The 24,593-nt window shown below is 38.7% G+C and overlaps 1 protein-coding gene across 5 annotated transcripts in view; it reads left to right on the forward strand.

Moving 5' to 3' along the window:
• Window positions 1-24,593, forward strand: part of FLNB (filamin B) — a 96,161-nt gene that overhangs the window by 71,219 nt on the left and 349 nt on the right. For 2 of the 5 annotated variants that reach the window (XM_081320018.1, XM_081320019.1), the window contains 17 exons: window positions 767-844; window positions 1,358-1,460; window positions 2,161-2,301; window positions 4,115-4,243; window positions 5,071-5,244; window positions 5,578-5,736; window positions 5,966-6,169; window positions 6,669-6,821; window positions 7,208-7,330; window positions 11,153-11,419; window positions 11,676-11,813; window positions 11,907-12,022; window positions 14,334-14,466; window positions 16,368-16,544; window positions 16,773-16,991; window positions 17,239-17,442; window positions 17,794-19,381. In XM_081320018.1, coding sequence (XP_081176144.1) covers window positions 767-844; window positions 1,358-1,460; window positions 2,161-2,301; window positions 4,115-4,243; window positions 5,071-5,244; window positions 5,578-5,736; window positions 5,966-6,169; window positions 6,669-6,821; window positions 7,208-7,330; window positions 11,153-11,419; window positions 11,676-11,813; window positions 11,907-12,022; window positions 14,334-14,466; window positions 16,368-16,544; window positions 16,773-16,991; window positions 17,239-17,442; window positions 17,794-17,981 — 2,706 coding nt within the window. In that variant the 3' untranslated portion in view covers window positions 17,982-19,381. Of the gene's footprint in view, window positions 1-766; window positions 845-1,357; window positions 1,461-2,160; window positions 2,302-4,114; window positions 4,244-5,070; window positions 5,245-5,577; window positions 5,737-5,965; window positions 6,170-6,668; window positions 6,822-7,207; window positions 7,331-11,152; window positions 11,420-11,675; window positions 11,814-11,906; window positions 12,023-14,333; window positions 14,467-16,367; window positions 16,545-16,772; window positions 16,992-17,238; window positions 17,443-17,793; window positions 19,382-21,918; window positions 22,044-22,992; window positions 23,150-24,593 lie in introns of those variants that run through there. The other 3 variants (XR_014025427.1, XM_081320020.1, XM_081320021.1) reach the window with 3 other exon arrangements.

Here is a 24,593-nt window from a genome sequence, read left to right on the forward strand (position 1 = left end):
TTTTAAAGCTGTTATAGAAAGTTCTAAAATTCCATTCAACAAATACTTAAGGGAGGGGGACATTTTGAGGAGAAGATGCAGAAAGGCACTCATCTTTTCCCAGCAGTCTTCTAAAGGCCTTCACAACTACCACCAGTTTGCATCTTCATGTATCTGTTTACCAACTGAAAAGCCATATTGTCTCTTTTTGAAAATCAATTTGGTTTGGGGCTACCACTCATTCTTAATACTTGAGTACAATTGAATGCAAAGTGATAGATTTTATATTATAGAGCTCTGAACTGTGGAAATTGAAAAGCAAATCATAAAAGAGGTTTTGGACAAACTTCTTACCGTGAATGCTATCTAAGGATTCCTTTCTGACCTATCTTCATTCCATATCTTAAAGGAGATGTTCCAGTTGTTTCTTACTTATCTGTGTGAACATAGGATAAAATATTGCCATTTAAAGTGGCTGTTTCTACCTCTTATTCTCTTTAGTGTTTTAGTATTCTGTTACCTATCTGCTCCCTACGTTAATGGGTTTGTTAAAGAAAATATCAACTGCTGTTGGGAAAGCGGACAAAACTGGAGAAAGCACAAAGAAATTTGAGATTGGCTTGCTGGGAACTACCATGCAATTCTCCTGTGCTAGTTTTGGGCTAGGCAATAACATTCCTGTTCTGTCATATGCTTCTTTCCCACTCTATGGTATTTGGTATTTTTATGCTTTGTGCGAAGAAATAGGGGTTCATTTTTGTAAACTGTACTTTTTGCCACTAACCAGGCCTCAGATGCAGATGAAGTTGCAGTATTGTCTCAGGAGCCACTAAATGCAGCCTGTCCCCCTGGATTCCATCCCTGGGTACACAATTTTACAATTTTTTTCCATGTTCCATTCAAGAAATGACAGCCTGCCTTTCTCTTGGGGTTGCTTAAGCTTGCTTTTGTGTCATATCTTAGTGGTGGTCCAAGTGCTACTTTGGAGGAAGCCAAATTTGATTCAGAAATTTCTATTCATTACTGTGCTAATGACTTTTTAAGCAACTTTTAACATCACAATCATTTCAAGGCTCTTAAGGTACTCTATCCTTATAAAACCGCACATCAATTTCCTTCTAGCCATATGAAAGCAGATAGCTTTGTATTATGGTGTCTTCTTAAACAAATTAACTCTCCCCTAGGCCGTGACAAATTGTTGTTCTTTCAGATGGAACTCTCCTTGTATGTGCAATGTCTTGCAACTTCATTGTGCCATTTATATGTTCTAAATATCTTTGTGATTCAGTGGTGTCTTCATTCTGGAAGCAGCAGTGTAATAAAAAAATAGCCCAACATCTTAACTGCACAGATAAAATTACATTTTTTTCTTCTTTAGGTCACAGAGGAAGCATATGTACCTGACGGTGGTATGAATGGTGTAGGCTTTAAGCCCTTTGATGTGGTCATTCCTTTTGCAGTAAGAAAAGGGGAAATTACTGGTAAATAGTTTACTGCATTCAAATCCTAGTTCACCCAGCTTGCTAGCATCCTTCAAAATTCTTTGCTCTGTGAGAGAGTCTTCATGTATCTGAAGTATAGACCTAACTTCATAAAATTTGCAGTCTGATTTGCTTACTATATAATCCAAAAGGCGATGATGGAGAATAAATCCTATTAAAATAGTTGTTCTTAGTTTTGCACAGTGGACCGTTCATGCTCAGTTGCTTTCATTGCTAAAGGGCATTTTTCTATCCTTGTGATAAAGTGTTGCTATCTGGAGTTCCTGGATGGTATACCTCTTGGAAGTCTCCAGGTTGGGGAATTATAGTCCAGAACATCAACTCCCGATTGAATTCTTTAAGTCTATCAGGTTTGGGCATATCGTACAAATTCAAAGTATAATTTTCGAATTGTGAGGCAACTATAATAGATCCTCTCCCCTCGAATATTTTTTAAAAAACTAACAGTTTTAGAGGCTGATTTTAAATTATTACTAGTTATACTCTAGTATATGATACGAAAATAATACATCTCCAAGGTGTCTGATAGCATCAAGGTAGAAATGGGAGGCAGGAATAGTCCAACTGTCTTCTTCCTTAGATAATTTACAAAATAGCCCCTTGATGTTGTACAGGCTTGAGTATGAAAATGCTTGGATGGCTTTTTTCTTTAAATATAATGTAATCTTACTGTTTTTAGGGGAAGTCTACATGCCTTCAGGAAAGACTGCAACACCAGAAATTGTGGATAATAAGGATGGCACAGTTACAGTTAGATATGCTCCTGTTGAGGTTGGGTTACATGAAATGCATATCAAATACATGGGTAACCATATTCCAGGTAAGTACCAATTAATTCTAATTAACATTAGTTTGGATTGCAAAAAACCTGAGTGAATGGGAATTGTAATTATACATAATACTCTAGATGTTGATAACTTCAGCTTTGTAAATGGCTGCAGTCGTGATTTGCATTATGCATCATAAAAAGAGAAACATTGGGTTAAAGAATCACAAATTGTTACTGAGTGTGCGCCAGATTTAAAAAAGCTTTGGCTTTGTGAAGTGAAATTTGTTGCTATTTCCCTTTGGTCAATTGAAGCATATAATTTTGGGGGGATAAAGATTAAGAGCTGTACAAAAAGCTTGTGTAAAATATTAGGCCTACTTTCCTTAAATTACAGTTTGCTCTCTTTTGTACACTATAAATAGCAGAAATTGAATTTCAAGTAAATTATTGTGAATCACTATAGATTTGACTGCTTGTAACATATTGCTGGTTTGTGTAAATTATTTAAAAATACACATTGTATGAAAATCCTTGGCTCTGCTCCCTTAATATTGTACACAGGAGAAAAATTTAGTAGCCTGGAATATATTTAGAATAGAATAGAGCTGGAAGGGACCTTGGAGGTCTTCTAGTCCAGCCTCCTGCTCGAGCAGGAGAACCTATACCATGTCAGACAACTGACTGTTTAGTGCAGGGGTGTCAAACTCAATTTCATTGAGGGCCGCATCAGCATTGCGGTTGCCCTCAGGGGGCCGGGTGGGTATGGCCAGGGTGGGCGTGGCCTACTGGGTGGGCGTCGCTAGAGTGCGTATGGCCTACTGGGTGGGCGTGGCCAGCTCTACATCGTTCGCATCAAGGCTGCCTATGGGGGCCTGGGCAGTAGTGGGACAGATCTGAGGGTCTCTGGCAGAAGGAGGGTCTCTGGGCCAGGGCCAAAGCAGTGGGGGCCATTCCCTCACTGTTTCCAGGATGGCTTCGCGGGCCACATGAAACCACTTCGCGGGCCGGATCTGGCCCCCGGGCCTTGTGTTTGACATGTCTGGTCTAGTGACATTTAACAATGTATCTTCATACAGTCTGCTCTGAACTGTAGTGCTTTGGTTGCTTTAGGGCAGATTTGATGGTTTCTATCATTCTAGTTATTTTACCACTTTCTAATGTGTGGTGAGAAGAATAATTTAAGTTTCTCATCCTGATACTTTCATGGGGTATGGACAGATAGTGATTGTATGTTGGCTTATGCAAGTAAATGTCCAAAGTGTAGGCAGGGTAATGTTAAAAAAAATATTCTGGGCACATCCCGTTAAGATGGAGTTGATTAATTTAGAATGGACAGGTTTATGCTTAGCTATGTTAGCCTTAAAGCCGGTGAGTAAAGCTAGGGATAGAAGCACCATTAAAACTCAGCCACAAAAACAGCCTTTATAGGGCTTCCACAATTTTAATGGTTTGGCTTTTTCTTGTATACGGTAACAGATGTGACCCTGTAAGTAATAAAGTCAGGACCTGTAGTTTGTTTGTTGATAGAAAACAACGGGACAAGAGGGTTATAGAAATACATGTATGTCTATCGTTGGCCAGTTAAGGCAAACAAGTGATGTCATATTTTATTTTTGTTTATTTTTATCCCAACTTTATTATTTTTATAAATAACTCAAGGTTGTAAACATACTTAATACTCTTTCCTCTTTCGTTTTTCCCCACAACAACAAACCTGTGAGGTGAATTGGGCTGAGAGATCGAGAGTGAGTTTCTGGCCCTGAGCCCTTGTTGAGTGAAGAACATTTATAATCCCTTTTGGAGAGGCAATATAAGTAAAATCATTAAAATCTGTGTACTGATGATAGACTTTTATCCCCTGCAGAGAGCCCTTTGCAGTTCTATGTGAACTATCCAAATAGTGGAAATGTGACTGCTTATGGACCGGGTCTTGTCTATGGTGTAGCAAACAAGCCAGCAACCTTCACCATAGTCACAGAGGATGCTGGGGAAGGTAAGCAGTGCTTTTTTGTAAAAGAAAAAGGTGCCGGAACTCACACATGTCATATAACCCGCCTTACCTACCCTACAAGGTTCCATCCAAAAAAGGTGCCGGAACTCTGTTCTGAGCGTTCTATGAGAAAAAAAGCCCTGAAGGTAAGTATTAGCTTTTTAGCCTCAGTACACCAAAGATGAAGCAAATTCTATTTGAGTGTGTTCTTTAATTTCCAAGTAAGCATTAATACAGGCTTCAATTGCCGACTTAGAGTTATAAAGATATTTTAACAATGAACATGGGCATCATTCCTCATTTCAGTATCTTATCCCGCAACTACAGGCGTGCATTATGATAGTCTTACTTGCTTAAGCATAATATTTCTACAAGGGGTTTTGCTACTTTGCAGATATTACTATATTTTAAACTTAACTAAATATACTTGTCATCATATTTAAAGGATAGCCTGAGAGTATCTCATAGTCGCTGAGTGAGCTTGGTGACTAAGTTTGGAATCTGTTGTTCAAACACAACATTGAAGATATAACAGTGATAATCTAGGAGAAATTATGCATGCTATCTTACAAAATTAGTATTGGATGCTTGTAGAACATCGAGTTCATCTTCCCACTTCAGTCAGCGTGCCAAAAATTAATTCCCATAATTAAATATGATGATGAATTTATTATGGAGATGTTTAAAAAGAAAACCATATTACTTGATCGGAAAATCTTCCAAGAAGGCCCCAAACATCTGAAACTGCAATTTACTCTTTGTAATTTTAGCCAAAGTATTGGAAATATACATAGGACAATACTAGTAATGCTTTTCACCCAATGTGACAGGTGGCTTGGATTTGGCAATTGAGGGTCCTTCAAAAGCTGAGATCAGCTGCATTGATAACAAGGATGGCACTTGCACAGTCACTTACCTGCCAACACTTCCAGGAAACTACAGCATATTAGTGAAGTACAATGACAAACATATCCCAGGGAGCCCATTCATTGCCAGAATCACAGGTATGACAATATAAGGATTAGGTTTCTGATCCACATAGTGTGCTAGATTTATAACTACACAGTTTAGTTCTAACACTTTAACGCTTAAAGTATGTCACATTTTCATAAATTTCAACAGAGCTTGAGATACCAGCAAAATGTGGAAACAATTTACTATAAAAGCATTCGAAATTAATATGGGAACATATCCACGTTTTCAGTTTGATTGTTGTCTGATAAAGTCCCATTTAGAGTTTCCATTTCTTCAGCCCTAAAGTTCCATCTAGGAACAACTGAACAAGAATAGTCTTCTTTATGTATCTGCTGGTCCTAATGGGATTTTTCTTTCCTAAGATGACAGTAGGAGGCGATCCCAAGTTAAACTTGGCTCTGCTGCTGACTTCTTGCTGGACATTAATGAGACTGATCTTAGCCTCTTGTCAGCCAGTATTAAAGCCCCATCTGGCAGAGATGAACCTTGTCTTCTGAAAAGACTGCCAAATAATCACATTGGTAAGTCCCTGATCTTCTAGGGAGGCTGTGTAATTGTTTTTATGATTTTTTTTTTGTCAGGACCACAGTTAAAAGCTGATAAATAGCTTAAATTTGGGTCTCAAATTTGTGAGTACTAATGCTGTCTGTAATATCAGACCCCTGCTGGGGGAGCGGGGGAGGGAAAAGTGGACAAGGCATTACTTTCTTTGCTTTGTGAGGTACATACCTGACATGCTTGATCTGGCAGGTATCTCGTTCATCCCTCGAGAGGTGGGAGAACATTTGGTCAGCATAATGAAGAATGGAAGTCATGTGCCCAACAGTCCAGTGTCCATTATGGTAGTTCAGTCTGAGATCGGTGATGCAAGTAGAGCGAGAGTTTCTGGTCGTGGCTTGGTTGAAGGTCGCACTTTTGAAATGTGTGACTTCATTGTCGATACCAGAGATGCAGGTCAGTAATACAAAGCCTTTTCATTTGCATGGATGTCTTATGGCTTAACCTAGGAAACTGCCTCTTCCTATACATGTAAGAAACAGAAAGACATACACTTGACAATTCACTTGATTTGCCATTGTTTGAAACAATTTTGTTCAACTCTGCAGTAAGAAATAACATATGTGTTTCTGTCACTGGACAGAATTAAAACTATGGTTTAACTCCTAATTTGAATTATAAATTGTCAAGCTGAAAAAATATAGAATTTCCTGAGACTGTGAACAAAATAGAAAAGGGTTCAATGGTGTGCAGTTTTGATAACTTAATATATTATTTTATATAACTCATAGCATTGTGCAGTGCCACAACTCAAACATTTGGTAAGCTCTGTCCATGAACATGCCCTGACAGAAGAAACTTGTAATATCTTGATTTTTTTAAAGGATAAAACGTCCAGGAAATATTTCACAACTATTCATCATTATAGGCACTCACTCTGCATCTTCTTTTCTAGGGTATGGTGGAATATCACTGGCAGTAGAAGGACCTAGCAAAGTGGATATCCAGACAGAAGACCTTGATGACGGAACATGCAGAGTGTCATACTTTCCAACTGTGCCTGGTGTTTACATAGTGTCAACTAAATTTGCTGATGAGCATATCCCAGGTAAGAATAGAAGGGAAAGTTAGGTAAGTTAAGGCTAGTTGTTTTGGTAACTCACAGCATTACCCTATTATATACCTAGCAATACTAGTAGAGTAGAAGAATACTGAAAACACTGGAAGGAACAGCTTGATTATCTGGACGGTGAATTCTGTGCACTTTATAATCCTCTAGTCTAGGTTATTTCAGCACTTTTCAGGGCTGAACTCTTTAGTGGAAAAGGACAGCTTTCTTTGCAGTCTTTATCAAGCATTTCTGCTTCGTGTTTATGATGTAATTATACATTGTACGTAGACTTGTAACTAGTATCTTTCTGAAAATTCTTACCGACCTAAATCTGCCCTGTTGATAAGTGCAACTCCATGTGATCTTGTATATTTTAATTAAAGGCAGCCCATTTACTGTGAAAATAAGTGGTGAAGGCAGGGTCAAGGAAAGCATCACACGCACCAGGCGAGCTCCCTCTGTGGCCACTGTTGGAAGTTTGTGTGATCTTAACTTAAAAATTCCAGGTAAGCTTTGTCCTTTAATAAACATTTAAATAAATAGTGCCTAGAAAATGGTGATATTTAAATAAAGTGGACTATTAACATTCGTTAAGTGATTCTGTTCTACTGCGTTTGTTTGAACAGAAACAACTTGAGTTCTCTCAACCGTCAGAAAAGAACTCACAATAGAGTTCTTTTGTGGCTGACCCAAAGATATTCCATGAGGTCCCTTGGTTGAGAGTGGACTTGAACCTGGGTCTCCCCAGATTCAAGTCCAACATCAAAAGCACTGACTGTGCTCCATTCATAATTAATATTCTGTTTTGCATTCCCCATTTGTTTTTTGAGCAAAAGCATTAAGCGTTTGGCCTTTCAGATTTCATGCTTTGTATCTAGTCTATTTTGGTACAGGTAGTCCTGGACTTACAATTGTACCTTTAATGATGGTTCAAAATTAGGACAGCCTTGGAAGCAATGCTTTATATCCTGTAAAGCTCTTCTGGCCATTGCAAAATGGCCATGTGATTGCGAGTCTGAGTGCTTGGCAACCTGTTCTCACTTACGACTGGTTGCCAAACGCCCCTGAGATCATGTGATTGCCATTTGCAGTCTTTTCTGCAAAGTCAGTGGGGAAGCAAGTAAGGGAGATTGCAGGCTGCTGCTACTTGCTGAGGGGATCCTTGTTTCTTGGGGCTGGCCTCTTCTGAAGATTCTGAGCTCTGTTCCTGCACTCCACTGAAGGAATTCCCTTCCGTGCATGGAGAGGAACTGAAATTCTTCAGCAGACATCTCTTTCAGCCAACCCTCGGAGATAACAGAGAGCCGAAATCCAAGCAGAGAGACTTGGCAATAAAGTAAGGAGCACTGGGTGCCTCAGGCAGGTGGAGGAGGCCCACACAATCTGCGCACAAGACTCTCTTCACTCGGACTTCCGGTGGCTGCGCGGCGCCGGAGACAGCCCTCCCGGGCTGCCCGCGGCTCAGCTGAGTGATTTTCGCCCGAAACAGCGCCGATCAGCTGTTTGGGCGAATTTGAAGCCCCCTCCTCGGGAGAAGAGAAGGGGGTGAGGCCCCAGGTAGGGGTCGAGTTCTCCGGGGCCGCCTGAGCTTGTAGCTTGGGCGGCTGAAGGATCGAACTCCCCCGTAGCCTGGGTCGCTCCCAGCTGGCCAGCGCCTCTGCTCCTGATTTCTTGGAGCAGAGCCAGGCGTCTGCGACCACCCCTGCCTGAAGGAAGGACTATGGAATAAAAAGAGCAGGCAGAGCGGTACAAGAGGAAAAGGTGAAGAGGATTATTTTATTTTACTCTCGAGCTTGATGGACTTTTTAAACTTAAAGTGAAGGTGCGTCACAATTGAAAGTAAAAGATGGCGGCTAAACCTCCCCCTAAAACTCTTCGGAGTGCTGGAACTTCTCCGGTGCAACAATCATCATTGCAGGCATTGCATCCTCCTGATGTATTGACATCGAAGGATTTACAAGATGCTCTTGAAAAACATACCCAGGTAATTTTGGAATCAATGGGTGATAAATTTGCACAGATGGAGGAGAAATTGGAGAAGTTGGAGGAGAGAATGGAGGAGAGGATGGAACAGAAGTTCAGTGTGATGAAGGTAGACATTTTGTCTTCAGTGTATAAAGTGGCTGAATGTGTGGAAGATTTGGAGGAAAAAGTGGAAGATTTGACTCAAAAGAATGCCATATTAGAAGCAAAAGTATTGGAGAATGAAGATTTAAGAGACAAAATGGATAGAGACTTGAGTCTTGCTCAATATTTCCAGATGCAGTTTGCCATTAGAATCAGAGGTTTAAAGGAGAATATTAAGGAAGATCTAAAGCAGCTGGTTTCTGAGGCTCTCGAAGTGGTATTGAAACAGCCAGCATCTGAAATAAAAGGAGGCATGGATAAAGTGTTTCGTGTGAATTCATGGATTGCTAGACAGAGAAAGTTGCCTAGAGATGTGGTGGTTTATTTTGCAAAAAGGGAAATTAGAGATGAAGTTATACAAGCTGCCTATGATACTAAAGTTGTGATTGCTGATCAAGAAGTTCTGGTTCTAAAAGAAATTCCTCCAAAGATTTTAAGGAGAAGGAAGGATTTTACATTTCTTGTGCAAGAGCTCAAGCAACGAGATATAAGGTTCAGATGGGAGATCCCAGCTGGGTTGATGGTGATGCATGAAGGTAAAAGGTACCGTCTGGTTACTGTGATGCAAGCGCGTGATTTTTACAATAATGTTTTAAAAGCAACCCCATTAACACTTCTGGAAGCTGCAAAGGGATCTGGAGAAGGAGAACATCAAGAGGCTGAAGATGGACAGACAGAGGAGAATGGTGCTGGAGATCAAGTTACAACTTCTTTGGATGATCCCAGAGAACAGAGGGTGACGCGTGCTGCTTTAAAACGATTAAAAAAGATAAAAGAACAAGATCAGCAGAAGTCTATGGAACTTTCACAACGTACTTATAGCCAAGCAGTGGGAGGTGGGAAAAGATTTGGGTGAGGAATGTAAAACTTACACAAGCTTGAAATCTAAGAGAGAATTTTTACAAAATGTTTTATAGATGGCATTTAGATCTTAAAAAGCTAAGTATGTATCTGAATTATTAGCCTAAATGTTGGAGGTGCGGTGATGAAGACGCAATATATTTTCATATATGGTGGACTTGTAAAAAGGTTAAGGCTTTTTGGATAAAAGTCTGGTGGAACATACAGAAGATTTTTAAACGGAGGTTAAAGTTTTGTCCGCAACCTTTTTTTTTTGTTTGTTTTTTGTTGGGAATAATTATAGATGCTACAGTTGTGGACACTAAGTTGATGTTGAATTTAATTGGCAGCAAGACTTTTGATAGGTCAGTACTGGAAGAAAGAGGAACTGCCGATCATAGAAGAGTGGACTTTAAAGGTTTCCGACCTGGTTGAAATGGCGAAGATTTCGGCCTATTTGAAAGATTACTTGCAAGAACGCTATATTATGGAAGGGAGAAAATGGATTGAGTTTATCTAGAATAAGTATAGGGTTAAGAAGTTTTATGTAGTATTTGAATAAGTCTTCTTTCTTTTTTTCTTTTTCTATATTAGTTTTTTTATATATATTTAATATTACTAAGGTTTGTTTTATCCTATATAAGCTAGAGAGTGATAGATTTTAGAGTTTATGGTTGTTAGTATATGGTTGTTTATGATTGTTTTTTTATATATATACCTTGTATTTAGCTCTGGGAAGTCGGGGGGGGGGAGGGGGGAGAGGAAGGGGGGGAGGGAGAAGGGAGGGGGAGGGGGGATTTTTTAAGGGAAAAATTGTATGTTAAAACTTTTCAATAAAAATAAAAAAAAAAGACTCTCTTCACTCATGGGCTGAAAATCCTATTTGGACATCAGCAGGAAAGATTTTCAGTTCTTGAGTACAACCTCCCAGTGTCTCCTCCCCGCATCGAGGTACCCCACGCTCCTTACTTTGTACTCCATCCACTTAACAACCTGCCAGGTTGCTGGAGTGCCAGAGTTGTGGTCTTTGACTGAAGCATTCATGAGGGCAGACTCATTTAATGACTGCTTTCCTAAAGAACTGAGATTCTGATCCCAATTGTGGTCGTACATCGACTACCTGTATCTCCTTCCTTCCTTCCTTCCTTCCTTCCTTCCTTCCTTCCTTCCTTCCTTCCTTCCTTCCTTCCTTCCTTCCTTCCTTCCTTCCTTCCTTCCTTCCTTCCTTCCTTCCTCCTTACAAGTATCTTTCACTGACTGTAGTTACGGGAGAAGGGAATCACTCTGAATTACCTGTCTATATGGAATTTGACAAGCTGTAGTATTCCAGTGTTATTTGCTTTATTTCTCCCCCCCCAAAGAAATTGATATAGGTGATATGTCATCCCAAGTAACCAGCCCATCTGGAAGGATTACTGATGCAGAAATAGTGGAGCATGACAAAAACACATACTGTGTCCGCTTTGTGCCACAAGAAATGGGTGTCCACACTGTGGCTGTGAAATACAGAGGGCAGCATGTGCCTGGCAGTCCATTCCAGTTTACAGTTGGGCCTCTTGGTGAAGGAGGAGCCAATAAAGTCAGAGCTAGTGGTCCAGGACTTGAAAGAGCAGAGGCTGGCATCCCAGGTAAGACCTTTACTGCTTTATTCCAAGCGTCTCAATTCCTTTTACTGGCCTGAGCATCTTTTTTGGAGATGTATCTATGATTGTGTTCTTAGAACAGGATGATTAATTGTTGACTGGATATGAATCTTATCATACAACTGCTTCTGCTGGAATATATTTTGGGATAGCACCACTCTGTGGCAACAAATGCCAGTACTACAAGAAGGGGATGGGGAGAGTCACGTGTCTGCCTCTAATTGGTTTCTTTTGTTAACAGCTGAGTTTAACATATGGACAAGAGAGGCCGGAGCTGGTGGTCTCTCCATTTCAGTGGAAGGGCCAAGTAAGGCAGAAATTGCTTTTGAAGACCACAAAGATGGATCTTGTGGTGTGTCCTATACTGCTCAAGAGCCTGGTATGAGATTTAAGTGTGATGGAATAACATTATAACTTGGAAACAGGTTATTTGCTTTTCTAGTTTGCTTAATGAAGTTCTTGTGTCTTTCAGGTAACTATGAGGTGTCCATCAAATTTAATGATGAGCAAATTCCTGAAAGCCCGTACCTGGTTCCTGTGATAGCACCCTCCGATGATGCTCGTAGGCTTACTGTTATGAGCCTTCAGGTGAGACACAAGGAAATATCCCTGTAATTTACCACAGGCTGATTTCATCCTTGTTCTCAGTGCTCCTATCCTTCCTAGTGTTGCTTCTTTGGACAAAATCTTTCTGCTTGGAGAAAATAAGAGTTTTTAGTTAAGAAACAGTGTAGAGCAGAACATAGCTTGATCTTAGTGGATTAAGCTTCATATACATTGCTATTTACATTATTTTGCCACAAGACATTTTAGTGTAGGGAACCTAAAGTGGACAGTAATACTTGGCAGCAAGCAAGAAGGCTACATGAGTAAATCTACCATTACAGAGTAGTGCAAACTAATGATAAGTATGTTTTGAGAATGCAAATGGTTGAACAAGTAGGGCTCTAGAATGATTATAAAGCAGCAATTGACACTAGCGGGTTCATGAATCCTAGAAATTCATGGTTCAAATAGTCACCCAACATCAGCCAGAGGAAGAGTGGATTCCAGCTGTCATACAGTCAATCAAATGGCCTGAGAGAGACCACTTAGACCACTGAGTCCACTGTTTAAGATGAAAGAAACACAGAAGATTTTACATTAACATTTGACCAGCTAGCATGAATAAATTATTGCTGCACTTTGAAGTAACTATGTTAAGTGACACAATCTTGTATTTAGTTAAATTAGGTATTGCTTGAGTAAACCACCTTTCAAATGTGTGCATTGATGCAGGTTTCTAGCTAAAACACACTAAAAATACTACAAGGATGTAAATTAGCTGCTATGGTATCGATGTTTTTCTTGTGTTTCATTTAAAGACTCCTGACAGAATGTGCACGTCAGCTGATTAAAACCCTGAAGAGGGAAATAAAGCTAAGTGGAAGGCAGGGGCAGTGAAACAAGAAATTGTCTTATAGAGCGAGTCTTTTGTATTTTGAACAGCTCTTGATTCACTTTTAATGCCTTATATGTATGTTTGCTCAATAAGCATTTATTTCTCTCTTGAGGGTAAAGCTGAAAATGAAATCTCAAGTAAGCTATGAACTGAGAGCAGAGCATTGCAGTTTAAAACCGTGGTGAAGTATCTAGACTTTCTTAGAGTCTAAGGCAAAAGTGGGCCATGGAGAAGTATGTAGTGTTAAGTGTTGCCCAACAGATACAGATTTACATATTCTTTTAGTTCCTTTTTCATAGTTCCAGGGATCCTCAAATACTGCATCTGTTCCCATGGTGGAAAGCATGATTTCCATGAAGAGAAAGCTGCAAGTATCATAATTCAACCATTATCTCATGCTGCTACTGGCAATATGTTAATTATATGTTAACAAACGTTAACATATAATATATAATTTACATACTGACCGTATGTTAACTATATGTTAACAAATGTTAGAAATAATATATAAACAATATGTTTACAAAATTGAGACAATAAAAAAGCAAAGAAGGAAACAAAAAGACCAGAACGTATCCCCAGCAGCCAAAACTCAGATAAGCAGAGATTAACACCAAACAAACAATGAAGCAGAAAACAATACCCTAATCAAAGAGACCCAGGGGAAGAACCACACCCACACCAATACTGGCAGGGCAAGCAAATGTAAATAAACAAGGAGCAAACCCCACACCCAGTGGCATTGATGATGATACTTAGTTTGGTAATGAAATGTCTGCAAACAAACAACCAAACTCAGTACCAAGGATTCTACAATATATTAATTGGCAAACCACACTATGGAAACTCAGATTTCCCACAGAAAACTAAATATTTCAGGAATTAAATTGCTGATTGCACCACTATTATGGAATAATTAGATGTCTGATACTAGTTTTTATGTCAGTATTCTAACTTCTAGACTTGCAGTGTCAATGTTCTGGCTAGCGTGTGTGATTAAAATAATTTAGAATAATTGAACTATCTCTTATTATCTTTCTGTGTGGTCCAGTATTTTCTCTCAAGATTAGAATTAGCCCCTAAACAGAACTTGTGTGTTTATACTCAGAAGCACAGAGAGGACCTTACATGTTTCTGCCTAGTTATTCACTTCATGGAACAGTGAGTGACACTCCCTTAATTAAGTTACACAGGTAAGTAGTAAGCAGTCATGCCAGGGGTATTCAAGTATTTTACGGAACACAGAGTTACGTTTAGAATAAAATTGATAAATTCTCTAATATTTTTGAGAAATTCAGTACAATATAGTTTGAAGATAACCATGCTTTGTTTTTCTATTGCTTTTTAGGCAAACTGTCTTTTTATCTCTAGAAGTTGCAAAGTATTAATATATATTATGTTATATTCCATGTTAACCAAATGACAATGCCTGTGATTAATCTTGACTTGCATTCTTAGGAATCTGGGTTAAAAATTAACCAGCCAGCAGCATTTGCTATAAGGCTTAATGGGGCAAAGGGCAAGATTGATGCTAAAGTGCACAGCCCCATTGGAGCAGTAGAAGAATGTCATGTTTCTGAGTTGGAGCCAGGTGAGAAACTGCACACAAGGTCTCAAAAAAACTCCAGCAATCTAGAACATAATAGCTAAATGTTATTAACCAACATCTCTCTCTATCCATCCTAACTTAGCAGAATGATGTGAATATAAAATTGGAAGAAAGAATAGTGTTTGCCATCTTAGCCTTACTCATTGAAATTTAATAAAAAAGAAAATGCAAGGCAGTATGCTGCTACTGCAACATCTCAAGTGATCTCTCTTTTTATCCTGTTGTATTGTTGTTGCCTTTTAAAGATCTTCTAGTTATATCCTATTTGAAGAAGTTAGCCCCCATCTTAACTTAATGGAGGTTAATCCATTGTATAACTCTAAACATGTTTCCAGAATATTTGCCAGGTTAAATTACTGCTTTTCTAAGCATGGACAATATTCTAATATTTAGATGTATTCATTGTGGAATAAATGAATTTAATCTCTTTTACCTGTAATCAATGAGAGTCAGCTTTTACTGCCATTGGTGATTATATCTAGTCTCAAGAAAATAAACAGGTTGCAACTGATCTGGTAGTAAAGCAGTGAGAACAGATTTAATTGTGACAAGTCGAGTATTCATAAATGCTAGTCAGTTCTGCCATCTGAACTGATCTAGGCTGATTTCAAATCAATGTTATCAATACATGCATGCACAAAATTTAATGATTGATTTTCTGAGTCAGTTCAGATCAGTTTTGTAGACTCATAATAAATTCTTCCTGAATGAATATCCCATTAGGAGCCTTTTCCTATATAGGTAATCCTTGACTTACAACCATTCATTTAGTGACTGTTCAAAGTGAGAAGGCCACTGAAAAAAGTAACTTATGACCGGTTTTCAGACTTATGACCATTGCAGCATCTCCATGGTCACATGATCAAAATTTGGGTGATTGGCATCTGGAATGGACTTACGACACTTGCAGTGTCCTGGGGTCACGTGATCATCTTTTGCAATCTTTCCAACTGGCTTCAGGCAAGCAAAGTCAATGGGGAAAGCCAGGTTCACTTAAGGACTGCATGATTCACTGAATAACTGCAGTGATTCGCTTAACAAGTGAAGCAAAAAAAAAAAGTTTGTAAAATGGGGCAAAACTCACAATTGCCTTGCTTAACAATGTAACTTTGAGCTCAATTGTGGTCATAAGTCGAAGACTACCTGCAGTAGGCAGAAGGATTAACTTTGAGGAACAGAACGAAGAGCCACTACCAAGACAACAATTAGATAAAAGAAATCTGAGTTGGGGCACAACCTGAGAAAACTCCCCTCCCTAGACCTCATGAAGTTAAAAGGGGAAATGCATTCAGACGCGCAAAGGTCTGTTACCATAATCTTATAATAAAAATAGTATTGGCCTGCATGACTTTGCTCATCTGATTTACTCTGAAAAGCTGAGAAAGATAGATCTCCCATTTCTGTTAGAATCCATATAATAAATTCAAGCTCACTACTCTCTTTAATAGATAGTTCCTAGATAATTCCCTTTGTTAGAAAATATTCACTCATCAGTAGCCACCAAGGAAACAAAGTTATTCTTGAGGTCTATAAAAACATGGTTTTATGCATGCTTACTCAGGAGTAGATTTTACTGAATGTACTGATTCTTACTGGTACAAGTAGTCCTCAACTTGTGGTTGCGGTCGATGAGTACCTGTAGTTAGGCCTGTCTTGTGTTTCAGCTTCCTGTGACCCCGAGCCAGCCTTCCCCAACCTGGGCTCCTTCCAGCTGAATTGGGATTTTAAGATCCCACCAGCATGGCTTTTGGAATGCATGAAGTTCCGGTCTGAACTAACTGGGGGAGTGTACCAGAGTTGAGGAAAAAAGAAAGTTTGGAATATTAAATATTTCCCCCCCAGTATGAGCTTCTGAACTAATTATTTAATAATATTTGTTATAGATAAATACGCTGTCCGATTCATTCCACGGGAAAATGGCATTCATTCGATAGACGTGAAGTTCAATGGGAGCCATGTTGTAGGCAGTCCTTTCAAAATTAGAGTGGGGGAGCCAGGTCTTGCAGATAGTCCAGCTCTTGTTACTGCCTATGGACCAGGCCTGGAGAATGGCACAACAGGTAATTTCTTCCTTTAGATTGTTTTTGATTTAGATTTAATATTTGGTTTTTGCCTGAATAAGATTATCTTTCATCGCATTTGCAAACACTGCCTTCTTGTTTTCAACTGGAATTGCAGTGCTGATTAAGAAAAAAGCAAATTTGCAGCAGGATGGTGGCTTATTGCTACATGAACTGTATGGGTCTGCACTTCACGTCCATGCGTTTTATTTGTACTTTGCTTTCCAGGATTACAATCTATGTTTACTATAGACACTACAAAAGCTGGTCCCGGTACTCTTGCTGTTACAATTGAGGGGCCATCAAAGGTGAAAATGGATTGCCAAGAAGCTCCGGAGGGGTACAATGTAATGTATACACCGATGGCTCCGGGAAACTACTTGATTGGAATTAAATATGGAGGACCTAATCATATTGCTGGTAGTCCTTTCAGAGCAAAGGTGACAGGTAAGAATAATCACAATCATAATGGCTGGCTGTAATGGCCAACAAACCATAATGGTGAATTTGTGGCTTGTCACATTTATGGCTTAGCCCTGTGTGTGAATAAGCCCAAAGTATCTTGTATCAAAAGTATGAGTGGAAGGATTGTAAAATGAAGAAGATGGCCAGTAGGATTGTAGACTTGATTCACGACTGTTTTTATATAGCTATGAATTCTTGTGCAGAACATAAACATGTTGTGTTTTTTTAGGTCAGCGACTGGTCAGCCCTGGCATCTCAAATGAAACATCTTCTCTTATGGTGGAATCTGTGACTAGGTCAACCACAGATACCTTCTACAGAGGCATTCCCAAGTCATCGTCTGATACAAGCAAAATTCTTGCTAGGGGTGCAGGGCTGTCTAGAGCCTTCGTGGGCCAGAAAAATTCTTTCTCTGTGGATTGCAGCAAAGCAGGTAGTTTATTTTTGAAAGCATGAGCTCATTACTAATTTGACAGCTGTACCTGAGTTTTGAAGTTTGCTGAAAACTTTATAAATAAATGCTGATTATGTCTTTTTATGTCTCAGAGTGCCACTTTAACTGTCCTTGCTTGCTGGAAGTCAGATATTTGCTACAGCACAGTAAAAGGCCTATACAGTGATTGAGCAGTATTGATATTTCTCTTTAATACAGTAGTCACCAGGTTGTTTGTGTTAATTTGGATTGGTACAATGTCTGCAGAAATGAAATACTGAAATTCTGTGATTTTCAATGATGCTAGGTATTGAATTCTGCTGTAACATTAACATCCTCTTTATGCTTTAGGTTCAAATATGCTGTTAGTTGGTGTCCATGGACCTACAACACCTTGTGAAGAAGTATCTGTGAAACACTTGGGAAATTACCAGTACAATGTAACGTATATTGTCAAGGAAAAAGGTGATTACCTACTAGCTGTGAAGTGGGGTGAAGAACACATTCCTGGAAGTCCTTTCCATGTTACTGTCCCATAAATTCCTCTTGCTTCTTCTCAAGGGAAACCTGCAATACTGTGAGCAGTCTTGTGACCAATGTATACAGATCACTTTTAATGAAACCCAAATTAAAATTGTTCTTTGCCTTAAGCATCTTTGATATGTTTTGTAAATTTATTGTCTGCTTTAGTTTGTACTGTTCTGAATCAAAACACAATCATGTAATAAATAAGGGCACTATAGTTTTTTTCTTTTTTCTTTTGGGTAGATTCTGGAATTAACATGTTAAACTGGATTTTATTTTGGATAAATTGGTATCTTAAACTACTGACTTGCAATACTTTCTGTTTTTGAATTGGAATCATTTCACTTTGCTGTAGAATATCACAATGACTGCTGTCAGTTAAAGTTCTTCTGTAAAGACATTAGATGAAAAACCCGGTACTTAATATGCCTTTATCTACTTGATATACTTTTTCACAGCTAATAGTGAAAACTGAAATTAGTGTTATCTTTAAACACTAAAACAGTTTGCATAATGGTTGACTGTTTACAATTGGGGAAATTGATCTTTTTTCGTGAAGGAAACTATTAAACTATTCTGGAAGCCTTTATCACTGATGTTTTATGCAGGTTTGGTAAAGAATGGTGTAACTGTGATTGCCTTGAGCAATAGAATGCCAAATTAAGTTGATATTCTAGCAAAGATGCACATTGAGAGGTGCTTGAAGCTGTGACTGATTGTATGCAATCACCGTTATTCCAGCTGTTTGTGTATACAATAATCTAAGCTGGATAATTTCCTTTGGTAATGCCTCTTAATAATGAGGTGAAGACTAATCTAGGCAGTTGACTATTATGTGAAACTGAATATTTCTACTAATCAACAGTGCAAATTAAAATTGATTGAAAAAATTTAGTTCAAGGAGTTCATGAACAAATCCTCTTAAGTGTTTTTTTTTGGGGGGGGAGGGGGAACAAGGAAAGAACATTATGACCATTCTGGTTTTCAAAATGACAGAAAGTAAAATAAATAAATAAATCTTCCAAATATTGAACTAAATGGTTTTCAAAAGCCTCTGGTGCTTCTTCCTCCCCCTCCCCTTTAGCAGAGCTTTAAATGTGCTTGATGGATGAAGACACTTAATGGAAGTAATTTAGTTCTTTTCCTTCTGTTTAGCAAAAGATTTCTACTTGGTCAGCTTTATTTTTATAGTTTTATATCAATGCACTAAGTCTAAGCACAGCTTCTTGAAAAGGAAATGGAATAGCCAGATTTTTTTAAAAAAAAACTGGACTGTGTGCCTTAATGTGAAATGCTCACTACATTGTAAACTATCAGAAAAGCAAAATAAACTGGAATAAATGTAATATTGTATCTCATAACTTATTAAAAACCATGAATGTTTGCTTCAAGAAATAAAATGTGCATGTTAAAACAACCGAGATGAGTTTCTGCAATAATTAGTTTTCCCTTTTAACTTAATGTCAAATGGATAATATGACTTAACCTGAAATTTCCGCAGGCAGAAATTAAATAGCATAGAGGAGTCAGATGCTTGGCAAAGCAAATTAGTTTTAAGTAAGGAGAAAAATTAGCAATATATGTAAAAGCAAAAACCATGATGTTGACCACGAGGGAAGAAAAGATATGAAAATCCATGCCAAGGCAATTCCTTTTTAAGCCAGCTGAAAGAGTACAAAGTCACATTTCCAAGAACGCTTCATCAGGCAATATGGTTAAAAAACAAGAGGAAAAGAAGAAAGGGAAATAAAGCTTGCATTGATTTAGAATCCTGAAATACTGTGGTAGATATCTTGTTCTGCTCAAACCAGAGCCCAAAAGGCTTGCTTCTAGTGAGTAATTTAAAGACTGAAGTTTATACATGGACCAAAGATAGATAAAAGGCACTTAAGCTATAGAAACCACAGTCTTAAATGATGGTGCTGAGTTAATAAAAACTAACGGACTATGAAACTAATGCTTTAGTTGGGAAAGCGAGCCAATCCGGATGGGAGTTGGATGCTACTACTACTACTACTACTCTGAATTGCTGTTTGTTTGCAACATGCATTCCACTATCACATTCAAGGCAGCCATCGTTTTGCTGGCTCTTGACAAAAGATGAGTGAAAATTGCATACTGGTAACAGCGCTATCCAGCTCCAGATTGCATGGTGAGATCAAACATAAGCAGAAGAAAAAACATCTTGTAAAATTTCAACCACTCCACATCCAACTTGATGTGTCAGATTATCAGAATTGATTTCCTTTAAAATCTAAAGGTCCCATCTCTCTTCAAAGACCATGTCAAGTTTCTGACGGAATGAGTTTTTCAAAGGACTCTGAGGCAATGTTTACCTTAAAAGTCTTTTATTATCCCTATAACATCAGCAAATCTTGCTAAGAGAAGCTGGAGTCTGAATTCCCCTCCCCTTAGCACAATATGTTAAGCACAATTCTCCTCCTTTGCATTGCTGTCATAAATCACATTCTCCAATTAATTTGAAGGGTCAGTTTTCCCTTCTGTTAGACAACCCACCAAATTCTATTCTTCTCTTATTTCATAACAGCCTTGAGAGACATTCTTCCTCCTCCCTCCCAGCAATAACTAATCCTAGCTTTAACAGTAACACACAAGTTTAACATACGAAATAGCTGCTTCTTCATCTTTTGTCAAAGCAAGAACATTCGATGTTAGCAGTGTTGACAGGCCATCCTCATGGAGTGGACAAGACAATTTTTTTTGTACTCCAACCAAGCCCAATAAAATTTGGTTTCATTCAAGACTGGCCAGAAATTCACTTTGGATTTAACTTTTCACATGGAAATAAATATGAAGCAAGAAATTCTGAGTTTGGTAGTTCATGAATGAATATTATTATTTAGCATAAGAGAAGAACATGACAAGAGAAGTAAACATATATACACAGTCCGTGTAATTATAAGTAAAGTTGCTATGAGGGTATAACAGTGGCCTCATAACTGGATATCTAGTTCAAATATCCAGGTGATCGCCTCTGACAGATAAAATCAGCTTTTCAGACAGAAGATTTTCCATCAGCAATTCACTATTGGGTTTACTTCACACTAATGCATTGTTTAGCCAAGTTTTGTTATACAAGCCTCTATTGGCTGCATTTACACATTGAACTAAAGCACGGGTATCAAACTCGCGATGTCACATCACGTGTCACGACATATTGTGACTTTTTTCCCATTCCCGGCAATGGGGTGGGTGCGGTTTTGGCATGACGCCTCCAGCCTGCGGGACGGTAGTTTGACACCCCTGAACTAAACCATAAATTGTGACATACAAATCCTAGTGGTTGAAGTCACACAAAATAGCCAAAGTCAAAACCATCATGTTATATGTTAATGTATTGCTTGTCCTATTCTGATAACTATATGTACTAGCGTGCCTCTAGCAAATTTCCCAAGACCTAAACAACAGTTCCTCCAGCCAGAAGGGCACCATTTTCTATAAAAGTCTTCAAGCATCAAATACATTTATGATAATGGGTTTACATGAGAGCTGGTCTATTAAACCAAAATCTAAAAATTCTCATTGCTTTCTATGCTTGGTCTCTTTCTTCAGTAGTAGACTACTGAAGTGGCATCTTCAGGGTAACAGATACCCCAAACCCCAAACCAGATAAACTTAAGCAGAAGCAAAAGACAGCAATCTAATTCTTTTGAATATATTAGTTTGCCAGAGGAGATACTTATTTCCTGAATGAGCAGGAAAAAAATGTCTTTATTTAGATCAAGAACAGGTGCTCTCCTTTTGTTCTCCAACTGCTAATCATTTGCTTCCAATTTGTTTTGTTTTGTTTTGGATGACTTCAAAAAACTGGGGAGTATATACAGAGTATATATTCTGTAGTATCTCCAACAGGCCTTAGTGAATTAGTGGGAGCTATGTACATATGCATAAGGATGAGTGTTACGACACTGTTTGTTTGTTTCATCTCAGAATGGTGTTCCTTCCTGTAATGACTCGTATCTAGACTTTTAAAAATTTCCTGCACTGCACTACAGAGGAATCTCTAATTTTCAAGACTGAGCCGAATTAAAAGACATGTGAATAAGAAATGGAAGGTGGGTGTAATTGCTTAGGAGGTGTACCAACAAACACCTAATATCTACAGAGAAAAAGTTAAAGTGCAGAAGGAACTTTTATTAGAAAAAGGGAACAAAAGCAATAAAAGGGCTCTTTTTAAAATTATTAATTCCATCAGTACAATAAGAATAAAATTGTAAGTCCACTGTTTGGATAAATTGTAGGATGGTAACAGTTGATAGGGCAGAGACCCTCAACTTTGCTACTCTGTTTCCCTGGAAATAAGACCCAGTCTAATATTTTTGTTGGCATCAAAAGACACCGTCGGCCCCTGTGCGCTTGCTGCCTCCTGTGCTGGCCATGGCCACCCTCCCGGTTTAATTTTTGGGGTAGGGCTTATATTAGGAGCATGCTAAAAAAATCAGGCTAGGGCTTATTTTCTGGATGGGTCTTATTATTGGGAAACACTGTATATTTTCTCCCCAAAAGGAATTGTTTTAAAATACATTTAAACAAAACAATTGACACAAGGAGGGAGTGGCAACCCAAATGAAACAGGGATGGTAGAGCATATTCAGTATCGTGAATGAATTTAAATCACCAATTGGATCTGAAAACTTGAAGCTTCAGTTAATTATCTCACAGACTCTTTCTGTGAAATCATGGAGGAAAAGCTTAAACCCAAAGAACTGGTGAAGACAAATGTTCTTCCACCCTTCCTGGTAGACTATTCCAAGAAATCAACTCCACAGGTAGTCTATAACTACTTTTATTGAGATTGGCTACAATAACAAGAACCTTGCAAGTCTGATTATGCTGTCTTCCTCCTCCTCCTTATAGTTCACTGAATTTGGGAGGTTTCTCCCTGAACCACTTCCAGATGGTATCTGGATATTTCTGGACTTAAAAAAATGCTTAGTCCCAAATGTCTAGGGAACAGAGCCTGCGTATGTTTGCCAAGGTAATCTTCCTTACTCTCTACAACAGGGGTGTCAAACTGCCGACCCGCAGGCCAGATGCGTCACGTGGAAGCTGCACCCACCCCATTGCCAGCAATGGCAAAACAGTCCCGATACGTTGCGCGATGTCACGTGATGTCGCAGGTTTGACATGTTTGCTCTACAATATTGGAGTATGTACAGAGGTGAGTAATCAATAAAGGATCTGGAGCAGATAACTCATGAAAAATTACCAAAAGAATTAGGTACATTTAACCTGGACAGCTTGTGATATGGCAGCTGTCGTGTATCTAAAGTGCTTTTATGTGGAAGTAGAACAATTAGGTGTTACAAGGAATAGGACAAGAAACTATAGGTCTGAATTACAAAGAGGTAGACTTTAAACATTAGGGGGAAAAAATCTTAATAATAAGAGCTGTCCAACAGGAGATTAACTTAATAGTGGTGCAGTCTCCTTCAGGCAGATATTGATCTTATGGTAGAAGTAATACGTATGACAAAAATTATTTTTCCCTACTTTCAGCAGTGGGGGCAGGGGGATAAAAATATTCATTTTCTCTAGCCTGGTTTAGCATTATGACATGTTTTCTAATATAACATGAAAATTATATATAGCTACCACAAACTGTGGTATTCTGTTTGCCATGCCATGCTAAAGCACAAGACTTAATTAGAGGTTGTGGCTCAAATTATTCCCTCCTCATTTTTATTAGTTTGCTCACCATGTATTCCTTGAAACTAGAGTGTGTGTGGGGGGGGTATTTGGTATTAGTCTTTTAAAGTCACAGTTTACCTCCTGAAAACAAAACACTCTCATTTCTCAAAGGGTGCAGTGGGTCTTCCACTGAGTGATGAAGCCTTACAGAAGGAAAGTGCATAGTTGTTCTGGAGTCTTTCCTTTCATTAGCCTTCTTTCTCCCCTTCTCACTCCCTACCCCATGTTCTTGGCTGAATTCTGGTTGGACTCAGATTCATGATTGCAAAAGGCAACCATTCAAATGCACACTAAAAGGCAAACAAGAGATTTATCAGTTCCAGATTTAGGACGTGGGCTGGTACATATCTTGGAGAAGGTGTACCTTTGCTACTACAAAGGGGGATGGACTGAAAAAGCTGCTTTTTAAAAGGTTGTGGAATAAAAAAAACAACAGTTGAGATGCCCTTGTTTTGTAAGGCTGAACAAGAGGCAGTTTTGCTCTTTCAGGGAGAAAAACACTCTCCACACAGGATAGTTAGCAAATGCAACATTTTGCGGCTTCTGCTGACAACCATTTACATTTTCCCTGGGCTAGTTCCAATACAACTTAAAACCAAGGAAAATATATATTTGGCAAATCCATTGCTTACTCTTTGTGTGTGTGTGTGTGTGTGTGTGTGTGTGTGTGTGTGTGTGTGTGTGAGAGAGAGAGAGAGAGAGAGAGAGAGAGAGAGAGAGAGAGAGAGAGAGAGAGAGAGAGAGAGAGAGAGAGAGAGAATATGTGTGTACACATTGACAGACACAAATGTTCAAGGAGATTCCTTTGTTGTTTCACTTTGGTTTACAACCCCTGCACATATTGTCAGTGGCCCATTGACATCTCTCTCCTTCCATGCACAGACAGCCTTAATGCAACAATAGCCTAGCAACAG

Source organism: Vipera berus, assembly GCF_964194415.1.
Source record: "Vipera berus genome assembly, chromosome: 2".
NCBI lineage: Eukaryota > Metazoa > Chordata > Lepidosauria > Squamata > Viperidae > Vipera > Vipera berus.